At 36.9% G+C, this 12167-nt stretch overlaps 3 protein-coding genes across 4 annotated transcripts; 2 read left to right on the top strand and 1 right to left on the bottom strand.

The window, feature by feature from the left end:
* Positions 1-454: 454 nt before the first annotated feature.
* On the bottom strand, positions 455-3509 carry LOC110762362 (uncharacterized). 2 transcript variants are annotated; one of them, XM_021964995.2, is made up of 3 exons: positions 3052-3509; positions 2833-2956; positions 455-2362 (listed from the first exon to the last, which is right to left on the bottom strand). In XM_021964995.2, exons 2-3 carry the CDS (start codon positions 2932-2934, stop codon positions 644-646), a joined length of 1821 nt encoding a protein of 606 aa, XP_021820687.2. In that variant the 5' UTR covers positions 2935-2956; positions 3052-3509; the 3' UTR covers positions 455-643. The 2 variants fall into 2 exon arrangements, with proteins under 2 accessions (XP_021820687.2, XP_088109598.1); XM_088253472.1 differs by having other exon boundaries at positions 2833-3509.
* A 692-nt stretch (positions 3510-4201) lies between these two features.
* On the top strand, positions 4202-6516 carry LOC110762361 (uncharacterized protein At5g01610). The gene is made up of 3 exons (XM_021964994.2): positions 4202-4474; positions 4840-4894; positions 5928-6516. The coding sequence occupies exons 1-3, from the start codon at positions 4388-4390 to the stop codon at positions 6305-6307; spliced, it is 522 nt and encodes a 173-aa protein (XP_021820686.2). The 5' UTR covers positions 4202-4387; the 3' UTR covers positions 6308-6516.
* A 378-nt stretch (positions 6517-6894) lies between these two features.
* Positions 6895-9653, top strand: LOC110762359 (HNH endonuclease domain-containing protein). The gene is made up of 3 exons (XM_021964992.2): positions 6895-7268; positions 7811-7933; positions 9237-9653. The coding sequence occupies exons 1-3, from the start codon at positions 6998-7000 to the stop codon at positions 9374-9376; spliced, it is 534 nt and encodes a 177-aa protein (XP_021820684.1). The 5' UTR covers positions 6895-6997; the 3' UTR covers positions 9377-9653.
* The last annotated feature ends 2514 nt before the right edge of the window (positions 9654-12167 follow it).

Here is a 12167-nt window from a genome sequence, read left to right as displayed (position 1 = left end):
CAAGAAACTAATTGGATCAAAATTTTGTGCTATGTCTGTTCAATGTGCCATAGTATGCAAACTGATATGTTACAAACTTTTTCTGCTAGCTACTTTGAATTCGAGGACAATGAAAGCCTAATGGAACTTAGTGAATGAGCAGCAGCAGTAATATTGGAGAGTTTCAAGTCATAGTTGACTGTAGTTGGTTATTAAGCTCAGAAACCTGAGTTATATTAAGGTGGAAGATTGTTGCTTTGGTGAAGCAGATGCCTGAGGTTGTTCTCTTTTGGAGAGCGTCGAAAGTTACATGAGCAATTAGTTTTGACTAATTTCAGCATCTTCCTTTGAAACATCGTTTGTGCATGAAGTGTAAAATTGCAACAAAATGCCTATTTGTTAAGTTTAAATGAATCTTCTAGTATAGGAAAATGGTCACTTATACATTTAAAAAAAAGAAAAAGAAAGAGAGATGTACAAAATGAAGACGTGCAACGGCAGCATAAGGAATACATTTACATGGATAAAACGAATTAGCACACTAAGAAATTGGCATTATTGATCCAAAGTTCTGATACACTAACCTTAGAAAACAAATGAATTCAACAAGCAGTATTTGCCAGTCACATGAACAATTAGCTGGCCTAAGCTTAACCAAGAACAACTAGAATTTCATGTTAAGAATCTCACCCAAAGGTAGACATATTTTTCGTGTTTCTTCCGATGCAGGAGGGCTAAGTTGTTTAGGGGACTCATATGGAGGAGGGCAGAATTGTTTAGGAGCAGATACCTCCGTAAGTGCAGCAAGAGCAGCTCTTCTCTTTTGCTTCACTTGTCGCCAAATCCTTATCTGGTCCTCTAGTCCTGCTTTAGCTTTCTCAGCAAGATCAGCCCTAGTAGCAGCCTGTTCAGCCCGGTTGCGGAATTGTGCTACCTTTTCCATTGCAGCTTCCAACTCCTTCTTCAGACATTCCAACTCAGACTCCTCTTCCATGGTGCTTAAGCTTAACTGACTAAAGCCTTCCTCCAATGGCAAAGGAATTTGATCAGCCTGCTCAGCCTTCTTAATCAAGGACTCATATTCCTTCAAAGAAATTGTTACTTGGGCCTCATTCTCATCAGTTCTCTCTTCTGCTTCAGGGTTCAGTTCATCGATTCTAGAAACCACAACATCTTCTTGAGAATCTTTCTCCAAATGAGGATCAACAAGGATAGAGTGTTCATGATTTTCTTCCTCTGAACTATCTGCTCCTTGCTTTAACATTCTGTTTTCCTTCTTGGCGGTCTCTGCTTCTATTGCTAGTTGCTGAATTGCAAGGTACAAGCCAGACTTGACATTCTCAGTTTTTGCTTCAGCTGCCTCTGCTGCTGCAACTTTTGACCTCCCTCTGTGAAGCTCAGATTCCAGCTTTGCTATCTCAACCTGTGCTTTGTTTTCGCTTTCCTTGATCTCATCAATCTCAGTTTTGGCCTTCTGTAGTTCTTCAGTAAGAATTTCAACATCACTCTTCAAGCTTTTGGTTACTTCATTTGCATTAATTAACTCCAATTTTAATTGATTCAGCTCCATTTCTAGTGCCTCAATGAAACCTTCCTGGTCCAAGATCTTTCTTTCCTTAACTTCTAACTCTTCTTCTAGCTGCTTCAAGTCATTCATGGCATCAGAAGCAGCCTTCTCAGAAAAACTAAGTTGTTCATTCACCTGTTTAATCTCCAATTGAAGCATATCAATGAATGAAGACTTGGCAAGGAGCTGATCCTCCAACTCCTCCACCATTCCTATTTGTTTTCTCACATCCTCTAGCTGCTCCTGTGCTTGAAGAGTAGCTATCTCAATCTCAGCATCTTTCTCAGACAATAAAACCAACTTCTCTTTCTCTGCTTCAATAGCAGCAACATTTGACATAACCACGGCTTCACTGAGCTCCGAGACATGTTTAAGAAGCTCTTCTGCCCTATCTTTCTCCATGACGAACGCTGTTTCCATCAGCTCCGCTTGTGTTAGAGCCTTGAGCTCCGAATCTCTGGCATCGGCAAGTTCTGTTTCCATGCTAAGCAGCTCTGCTTGTGTGGCCTTCAACTCACTAAAAACATGCATAAGCTGCTCCCTTACCTTGAGAGTGTCTGAGAGCTGATCAGACATCTCCCTCACTTTGGACTCAAGTTGGTGCACCTGAGTTCTAGCCTCTTTGCTTTCTTCTATGTATCTATCTCTCTCAACCTCAATGTTTTGAAGCAGGATGCAAAGTTCATCGGCTGTGTACTGGTGGTGTTGCAGCTTAAGAAGAACTTGCATGTAGGCGGCATCCTTTGCTTCCAGTTGTACCTTGTAATTGGCCAAATCCTTCAAAACACCTTCAAGCTCTCTCTCTTTCTCACTCTCCTGCAAAAGAATGTTGGAGGATCAACAAAAGTAATCAATATACAAATCACTATTTGTAGGATTTGCAAGATTTTAGGATTTCCATATGGTAGGTGCATAATGCATGCCAAAACAGCCTATCAAGAAAACAATTACATACATTTCATTACAACATTTATGTGTTGAGCAAATCAGTTTTGGTATGATTAGACACAATGCATGGATATATCACCTTCAAATATGCATAACTACTAACAATTTGAGACTTGCGTAAAATTAAAACTGGAAACCCTAGAAATTACAAAATAATGATCAAATCTCATACATCACATCTCTAAAATTCACAGCATAGTTGCATAAACCGAAAACAAAGCTATGAGTTAAGCTAGAAAAACCATATGCATATATCACAATTCAAACTCAAAAGAAAGAATCTTCTAATCTTGAAACTACAAGTTAATGGCAGGTACACATATAAGGTTAGGTCTTACATCGGTGCCGGTGGGCCGGATTTTCCGGTGATCAGTCTTCTCTTCAAACAAAGACAAAGCAGCCTGGACTGATTCAATTGGTTTGGTATCAATCTCTCCCATATTTCCCAATCAATTGAATATCCTGGAAACAAAAATGACACAATTACAATTTATGTCAGTATATAAAAAAGTAAGCTATACCTCAAAATCCATTAATGGGAAGCTGAAGAATGGTACCTGAAATTGAGTGAGTGAAAGGGGAGAAAGGAAGCAGAGGAAAACTTATCTGAAACAAGCAAGAATTCTGGAGATACACAACAAAATGAATCATGGTTTTATGTGGTTTTGGAAGATGCTACAAAGTTCCTCTGTGTGTTCCGCCTGTGCCTTGGATTGATCACCAAAATCAAATGCCTTGGTTTCTAGTGCATGAAACTGATTAATTTCCTTCAAAACTCGAAGGATAAAGGATATAGAAGAACATGAGATGACTAAGCAAGCAATTGTCCCAAGTCCAGTTGTTGAAGATGGTATATACCTTAAAAAATTAGAACTAAACATCTTTAATTCGACCGTAAGTGTAACATATGTTCATCAGCGTCACATTCTCATATGTTTGATTTAATATAAAGAGCCGATCGAATAGGACTTTTCACTTGAGAACGAAAATGCCAACTGGATGACTTGTGATTGCCTCATAGCCTCATAAGCCCATTTGTCCCCATACACCATTATTGAACCATGAAATGGAGAATGGTTAAAATGTTTCGTCCCCATCTCCCTTAACTTGCAATATAATTAACACTTACTATTGGCTTGAGTGAATTGGAAGCATAGTTAACTTAAAATGTATCTAAAATATTTATTCTCCTTTAGGTTTGACAACCCGATGGTACGAGGAAAAACTTTATCAACTAGCATAAATTCATTACTTCAGAAGTAACCATTTAAATTTGACATGTTTCCTTTTCTTTAGATGTAATCTGATGTAAACCTCAATCTCTAAATTTGAAATTTATATTTTTGATATAGCTTAAACCTATCCATTTGGTTATAAATAAATAAATTAAAAAGAGTAAAGCTTATCAAAATTTGAAAATAAAGCTCATCACATCAGTTTCCTAAATTCATGATCTGATTTTGACTTTGTAATGAATCGATCCGTATTGTTAGAGTTTGTTCTTCCAAAATGTATCATATCCTATCAATAAAAACATTTTTTTTTCCGTTTTATTGCTTTTAAACATAAGAGTGAAAACCAGCTTCTTAATTTTAGTTTTCAACACCGGAAATTGAATTTTTTTAATATTCATTAATCGACTTTTTTGTTATTTATTTTTGTGATGTAGCAGCATCATGTGAGTTGGCAGATTGGTAGTTGCCACTCATATTTCATATGCTTATGATATGACTCGTCATCTCTACTCTGTTTTTCTCTCACAAGCACACTGCACACAGACGGAGAGAGATTAACTGAGGCATTCTTCTTCTTCATCTTCCAATCTGGTTGAGTCATAAGAGAGACCTTGAGAGAGGACTGAAGAACCGAGAAAGCCAAAAGAAAGGAGCACAAATGGAGAAAGCTCTCACGAAAGTTGGGAGCTTTTGGATTTCCAAGAAGGCCAAGGAAGAGATCTCCAACATCACTGAAGATCTCTCTGTATGTTTACACTCTCTTCCCTACCCTTTTCTTTTGGTTTTTCAATCTCTCTTCTTTCTTCCTCTCTTGCGTTCTTCTTGATGATCTTGAATGTATTGCCTTCTTGGCCCTTGTTCTTTCTCTTTCTGTAATCTTGACATAATGCTGCTTAATGGAGAAGACCCATTTGATCATTTTACAAAGAGCTAAGAAAAAAAGATAATCAATTGGAGACCCGTAGAGATTTTAAGATATTGTCTTCCTTAGAATTCTGTTTCACTGAGATCTTTTTTGTTGTTGTTAAATCTAGATTGTGTTTCGATTTGCTGATAATACAATACAAAATTTGTGTTGCCTGACACTATACATGTGAATGATAATTTCAGTCCCTCTCAAACACTGTTGAGGAGAAAGCGAAATGGATATTCAACAAGCTGAAAGGTATGGAGCTTTTTTTTTAACCTCAATGCACTCATTTTAGTTTAACTAAATACAAGAACATGAGCGTGGTGCTATCTATTGTTGTTTGACATATCATTCCTTCTGAGTTTACTGATAAAATTTTTAATTCACAAGTATTGATGTTCCTCTTTAGTCTTGTACATCTTTCATTTAGAAACCTTTTATAACTTTTTGGGTGTAGACAATAATACTAGACATTGGTTTAGAATTTAGAACTGGGAACATCGTAGCAAGGTAGAACAGAGGAAAACAGTGTAATTGGAAGTAGCCATTTGAAAAGCAAGTTCCTTTTGTCATCTTCTTGGCCTTGTTTTTCTAGACAAGTCTCTGCATTTGCCAAATTTTTGCAGTTGCACTTGATTTCATGATTCAGAGCTACTTTAAAGATACTTAATAATTTAATCAGGTAGGAATACACATCTCCATTTGGGCAGGGTCAAATCCACAAACAAGTAAATTAGAACCAAATTGAAGCATATAAGAATATGCATGTATGGTAGAGTATCACCGGGCCATGATGTGGCATAAGAAGCCTCTCACTAGTTATGGAGTATCCTTCATTTATGAGTTGGTTTAGATATGTAAAATAAATATTTGGATTTCTCAACACTTGTGACAGAAACTGAGTTAGCCTAGATTACTGACCGATTCGCGGGCGCTTCGGATACTTCCCACTGCCTACTTAATAGCAGGATGAAGATAATAATGCATCATTATCTGTGTGTTCTGTATGCAATTATTTTGGTATCACATGGAACTTCACTTAATGTATCAGAATTAGCATAGCTTCTAGTTTTTTCATCTGCTTCACAATAATAAACGTACTGTCTTAGTAGAGTGAACTCAAAATGCACATCACTTAAGTGATCCTGGCTCTACGTAGTTGGTGACCGCTGCCTCTACAGACAACATACCTCTTTTTTTCTACTAAAATGGCATAGTCTGTGAGGATGTTTAAGGTACATGTAGTTTCAAAATAAATGAAGCTGACCCTTCTGCTCTTCTTTTATAGGCAAGCCACAAAAACCGTTGCCTGATCTTCTCCGAGAGCACTACCTTCCTCCGGGCCTGTTTCCCCGGAACATAACATGTTATGAATTTGATGAATCAAAGGGCAAGCTCATTGTCTACTTGCCCTCTCCCTGTGAGGTGAGTTTCAAGGACTCATCTGTTGTGAGGTACAACATTCGCATCAAAGGAACATTGTCAAGGGGAAAGCTTAGTGGAATAGAAGGAATGAAGACAAAGGTTCTGGTTTGGGTTAAAGTCACAAGTGTTAGCGTCGAGGGCTATAAGTCTGACAAAGTGTGGTTCACAGCCGGAGTGAAGAAATCAAGGCCCAAAGATGCCTATGAAATGCCTCGAGATGCCATTAAAGTTGAAGACTTTTAAGGATGCGTGACATTTTTCATTTTTACGGTCATTCTTTTTTTGAAAAAGAAAAACTCTTAAGCAAAACAGGAATTGTGTACATCTTTGTTCCCTTTTTGGCTATTCCATATGCAAAATTTATGCCACTTATCAGCATCAGATTGTTCATGATTATTATGAATCAGTTGACTAGCCACATTTGATCTTAAATGTTGCTTAATCAACACCAATTGCATGTTGTTCTATTTTCTTTTGAAATTTAACAAAAAATTGCGAAATTATAAACCCTACAACGGTTACAAGAACGACGGAAGAAAAAAAAGCCCTTGGGAATTTCCACTTACCATATGAAAATGACAGAGCTTGATTTTGTTAAACCCACAAATGTACAAGGAGTTTGAGAGGGGCTAAGGAGAGAGCTTGAGGGAGTTTTGAGCTGTGAATGAGGATAAAATCTTAAGGTACTGTTCTCAAAACAGAAACAAAAAAGTGGCGGGAGGGGGCATAAATTCAGTTAGTACAGGTGTTAAAATCTCATTGGATTGCGCTGCCAGGTTAGCATCTGACCTGGCACCCCAAATTACTCCAGTTTGAGGCAAGTTTTCTCTGGATTAGACTCTAGTCTCTTCTGGGAGAGAAACTTCCCCTCGTTCCTCGTCTGGTCCAATACACTTTGACAAATCAATCAGAGAGAGAGAGGGGGAGAGAGAGATGAGTTCTTCTTCACCTTCTTCTTCTTCGCCTCACCGTTCCCGTGGTGGTGGTGATAATGGTACCAGTAGTAAAAGCAAGGGTGAAGATAGACCACGCTTCTTCGATTCAAAAGCAAAGAGCAATTGCTGGGCAAAGGCTGATGTAGTGCCAGGTCGACACCCTGAGAGGTGGCGCAAAGACGCTGCTGGTAACGTTGTCTGTAAGCGCTTCTGCAACTGCCAGGGCTGCCTCTGCTTCGAGTACGATCACATAGTTCCCTTCTCCAAAGGTCCTAACTTTTCTCTTTTTCGACTGAATCGTTTCCTTTTCTTTCTGGGAAGTTTCAATATTTTGATCCTTTTTGATGATTTGTGAACTGAGTGTTTTTTGTTTTAGCGTTTTGATTGCATATACTAGTTGCTTGAACTCAATTTCGATAATGGTGTTTGTGTTTTGCTTCTGAACTAGTGCAATCATGTCGCGTTTGTTTCCGAAATTTACTTGCCCTGTGTATTTTTTTCAATTCTATTCTTGGTGCTGAGTAATGGTGGGAAAGAAACAATATATAGAACTAAAAGTTTTGAGCTTTTTTCTACAATTGTTGCTGTGTGGCATCCTAAGTAACAATACAGGACTTCGGTGACTCATTATAATATAATGTAATTTACTTTGATTTAGACGTTTTGAGTTTTTCAAAACCTTGGCGTTGTGGAGGCATAAAATTTCAAAATTAGTTCTTTACTCCTCAGTTCACCAAATAAACAAAGAGGAGCCTTGATTTGCCAACCAATTTGGTGTTTGAGTTCATTGAGATTTGGGATTTTGTTGTAGGTGGTGAATCCACAGAAGACAATTGTCAGATTCTTCAAACAAGAGTGAACAGATTCAAATCAGACAAAGACCAGATTGACAAGACTCAATTGAAAGGTTACTCTTGCGATGTCAAGTTTACAGGTCTGATTTCCATGTTCTTTTGTTCACTATTAATATTAGATTCTGTGTTCCGTTCTGTTTAGCTTATACTTTCCATGTTCTGGTTATTGGGTTGAGCAAAATAGTTTTGGTCTTTGAATTGTAAACACCATTTCATTCTCATGGTTTGCATCTATTGCTTCTAGGGGGAACGTTACTAAAATATTTTCAAGTAAAGAGTGCATATGAGTTTCAATCCAAACAAAAAATAAAGTTTACACGACTAATTTATTATGTCATTGGTTTCTACTGTCCATGTCTATAGTCAAAGTTTAGAAGGTGCTTCATGAATCTATGTGATGTTACTTAATTGTAGAAGTTTAGTTCTGATGCTCCTTTATTCCATTGATAACTATTTCAAGTATCATCCCAAAAGCATTCATCACGATTTTGAACTGTTTTTCTGGTCTAAAGTCCGAAGGGATAGTCACAATGAGAATATTTGTTTTAGGTCCATATATACCTTGGTAGTGTTTGTCATGGTATTTGGGATTTATGTCTCAATATGTCCAATGCTTTGTAAATGTTCTAGTCAGGTCATTGTTCCCAATGGAGATGCGCTAAGAGTATTGTGGGTTAGATTTCTGGGGACGGAATGAAGGGTTTGACTTTGGTTAGCTTGGTCTTTGTTGAGTTGCACCTAAACTTACCAGTTTTCCATGTTGAGACTGATATTAAGTTGGAAGTACAAATTTACTTAGGTTCTGGTATCTGGTATGCATTTTAATTAGTTGTGAAAAAGTTATGAGCTTTATATCCAGAAGACACTAACTGATGATCAATTATCTAAACAGAATGGAGCATATTTCTTTATTCAGGAATTGGGATGTACATTGTCTAACTTGTATTCAATGTGAAAACGACACATAGTAGATTAAGCTATACCTTCACTTAGAACTTGTTTCTGATAGCAAAATGTTCGCTTGAAAATTCATAACTACTTTCTGCCATTATTCTCATAACAACCCTTTTCTCTGATCCTTCCTTATTACCTTGAATCCTTCTTGCTTGTTCCTGAGAAATTTAGATCTTGCAAGAGTCTAAAGTCTTTAATTACCATTCGCTATTGAACTTTGATGTCATCATAGTCATACGTTTTAGAAATAATCATCCAAACTTCTGATAGCCTATCTGCTTGAGTGAACATAAATGTGATTTGCTTGGTTGAAATAAAAAACAAAAAACAAATGTATGCACTAGTCTTGGACACGTTCTCGTTCCTGTAGCAGCTATTAGAACTGGTGAGACATGCATCTCAGAATCATGTATCTCGTTTAACTTGCAGATAAGGAGCTTGACATAATTGAAATGGCTGTGTACGGTGATGTGATTAGGCCAGGAAACCAGTGCAGATGCAAAACTGTAGCCGAGATGCTTGGCCAGTACAAGGCAAAAGACAAAACGGCTGCTTGCAAGTTACCGTAGATGAGGGCCTTTAGCAAGCAACCAATGACTAAATTCTGAATTCTTTTAAAAAAAACTACAGTGAACCATCTGTTGAACTTATGACTCTGCACATAAATTTGGGCCATCTTGATAAATGGTGAAGTATTAATCAAATCTTAACTTCCTTGTGCTATCATGGCCATTGGCCTAACATTTGAAATCACACCCCTACAAAGCGGGGTCATTATGAAATGCAGGTAAGCATTTTTCTTATCCTGCCTAACAAATTAATAAAGTTTCTCATTATCTTCTCTTAGACGAGGTTGTAGCTAGCACTTGTTAAGATCTAACCATATGTTATACATGGTTGATGATACGCCGTCAAACTCAAATCATTGTAGGTTGGACCAAAATCAATAAAGAATAGGAAAACTGTAGCTAGAGGTCTATTTTTCTGGTACTGCAAATTGACATTATGTATGTGTACTATTACTAGTGTTAATTATAACAATGATAACCCCTAACTATTCTGCTGGCAAACATTATAGTCCCTAACTAGAACCATTATATACATATGTGATCAGCTGGAAGGAGACAGAGATTTAAGAATTCATATCTTTTTATGTGTGGTTTATTCTGGAAGGAAAGGGTGGCTTATCATTTACAAAAGCACCGCAAAATGCACGAAATCTAGGTTATGGGAGAATCTCTATGCATGCATGTTGGCATAAGAAGAAAAAGATATATGATCTCTTCTTCTTTCTTCTTTCTTCTTTTTTCTTTTGGGGGAGGGGAGTGTTCCTTCCCATCAGATCTTCGCAAACACAATGTCTAAAGAGTCTCCAAAGTCAAATGTCCATCTCTCCTGACTCCTGTCTCAAATAAATAAATAAAATATTAAAAAATATATGTTCTTGCAAGTGTGTTATTCTATTTTTGTTCATAAATAAGATAATAATGTATTCACCAAGGAGACATATATATCTTAATATTTGTTGACCTTAATGAGTGAAGTCGTTGGACTAAATGGTCTTTGGCAGTGACACACATGCAACTAGACCTACCTTCAAACTACCCCATCATCAATCCAAATACCTATTGGATTTGGTTTCTAATTGCACAGTTTTATTATGTCATCTATTCGTAAACAAGCTTTCATTCATAGACAAAATGAAGTTAGGTCTTTGGCTGTGAAATTAGGTCATCCCAAATCAACTTAGTCAAATGCATTCCTTGGTTGGTGGTCAATGTTATAATATATATAAAAACAAATAAGTATCATGCCAAGTTTTTATTTTTATTTTTATTTTTCTTGTGCATAAGTAAGTGGTAGCTAATGATCTTGATTGGATCATGGGAGGCAGCAATCATAACTTAAGGTAGTAGTGCTGTGGCAACTGGCATGCACACATCATAATATCATTTCTTAATTTCTTAATTTCTTAATCTGAGATGGATTAATTATTATAATCCAATGCATGGTCCAAAGTGCAGCATCACACACAGCTGAAAATGAAAGATTACCTAAACCAGTAATATTCACATTGTAATTAATTAATCTTATCTGTATATGTCATATATGTCATATGCAAGTACAATCGAAGCTTCGTAGCCTTTGATGGATTGGAAACCAAGTAATAACATTGCGTATTTTTCTTGTATATTTTATTACCAAATCAATGAATTTCTTAACCCTAAAATAAAATAGTCAGAGAATTAGCCTTAACCCTAACATAAAATATTTGTTCATAACTTTAGTTCACATACTCGCTTTCTCAGACATGATTGAATACACTACCTTTTTAGCTAACTACTTTTGACATTCATCATCAATGGCATGGCCCCAAAATATCATTTGAATGTGTGAAACCCCACTATTCATTTATTTTCTACACTACCAAATTAATTAAAAATATAAGATATTTAATTTCTTCATGAAGATGGGCAGTGCAAGTGCACCAAACCAACTTGAGCTAAACTAAGGTTAGCATAGAGATGCTTGTCCCATTATTTTAATGGACCCCATCAAACTCAACATGTGTGGGCCATGGGACTTATGAAGGTGAAGGCCAGGTGAGAAAATGTCAGAACTTAGAAGTGGGAAATGGGCAAAAGAAAAGACCCTAAGCAGAAGAACACATCAAGGAGAAGGAAAAGATCTTTGAGTGTTTTTTTTCCTTTCTCCTTTTTACCCTTTTTAGCTTTCCTTTTCTTCTTTAATCAACTCTGCCTTTGCCTTGTGCCTGTTGACAATCCCCGCCCCTACTCAAACGCTTAGCTTGAAACAGACTTTTCAAAATCAAATTTGTTTCTTGAAAACACTGAAATAAAAGTCTGAAAAACTCAAACCCATTACATAATGCATACCATCGTAGTCAACAAGACAACAACTACCCAATGAGTTCATGACCCAACTGCTACATTTTCTAATTGGGGCCACTTGTATTGCCTTGCCAGTCTATTTCCTTCATGCAGTGCCCTTCTGTAGAGGCCAACAAAAATACAAACCTCATTAAAAGGGAAGCAGAACTTTCAATGGAAACAAAAACAGAGAATAAAAGAGTTGCAATGCAAACAAAACAAAACAAAACAAGTTCTGATGAACGAAGCATTCTCATTTTGTTTTCAAAAAGCAAAGAAAACAACCACTTTTATATTTTTAAAACCAAATAAAAAAGACAACCTTTGGCACCACGAGAGGGGCTCATATAACTTTCCGTTGATTTCGCTCCTGCTTATGTTGCATGAAGAAGCCGCGCATTAAAAATCCTATATCCACCATCTCCCGCGATTGCCGCACAAAATAGAAATTAAATTCAAAAAAGCGAAA

The sequence above is a fragment of the Prunus avium genome, chromosome 5 (assembly GCF_965620075.1).
Source record: "Prunus avium chromosome 5, drPruAviu1.hap1.1, whole genome shotgun sequence".
NCBI lineage: Eukaryota > Viridiplantae > Streptophyta > Magnoliopsida > Rosales > Rosaceae > Prunus > Prunus avium.
The sequence above is the reverse complement of the archived record's forward strand: the minus strand, read 5'-3'. Positions and strand labels throughout refer to the sequence as shown.

Coding starts and splice junctions, on each gene's coding strand:
- LOC110762362 (XM_088253472.1), bottom strand. CDS start 2,934: ATGGGAGAGATTGATACCAAACCAATTGAATCAGTCCAGGCTGCTTTG. Junction 2,363..2,832: donor TCCGGCCCACCGGCACCGAT/GTAAGACCTAAC, acceptor ATTCTTTTGCAG/GAGAGTGAGAAAGAGAGAGA.
- LOC110762361 (XM_021964994.2), top strand. CDS start 4,388: ATGGAGAAAGCTCTCACGAAAGTTGGGAGCTTTTGGATTTCCAAGAAG. Junction 4,475..4,839: donor ACATCACTGAAGATCTCTCT/GTATGTTTACAC, acceptor TGATAATTTCAG/TCCCTCTCAAACACTGTTGA. Junction 4,895..5,927: donor GATATTCAACAAGCTGAAAG/GTATGGAGCTTT, acceptor CTTCTTTTATAG/GCAAGCCACAAAAACCGTTG.
- LOC110762359 (XM_021964992.2), top strand. CDS start 6,998: ATGAGTTCTTCTTCACCTTCTTCTTCTTCGCCTCACCGTTCCCGTGGT. Junction 7,269..7,810: donor CATAGTTCCCTTCTCCAAAG/GTCCTAACTTTT, acceptor ATTTTGTTGTAG/GTGGTGAATCCACAGAAGAC. Junction 7,934..9,236: donor TTGCGATGTCAAGTTTACAG/GTCTGATTTCCA, acceptor TTTAACTTGCAG/ATAAGGAGCTTGACATAATT.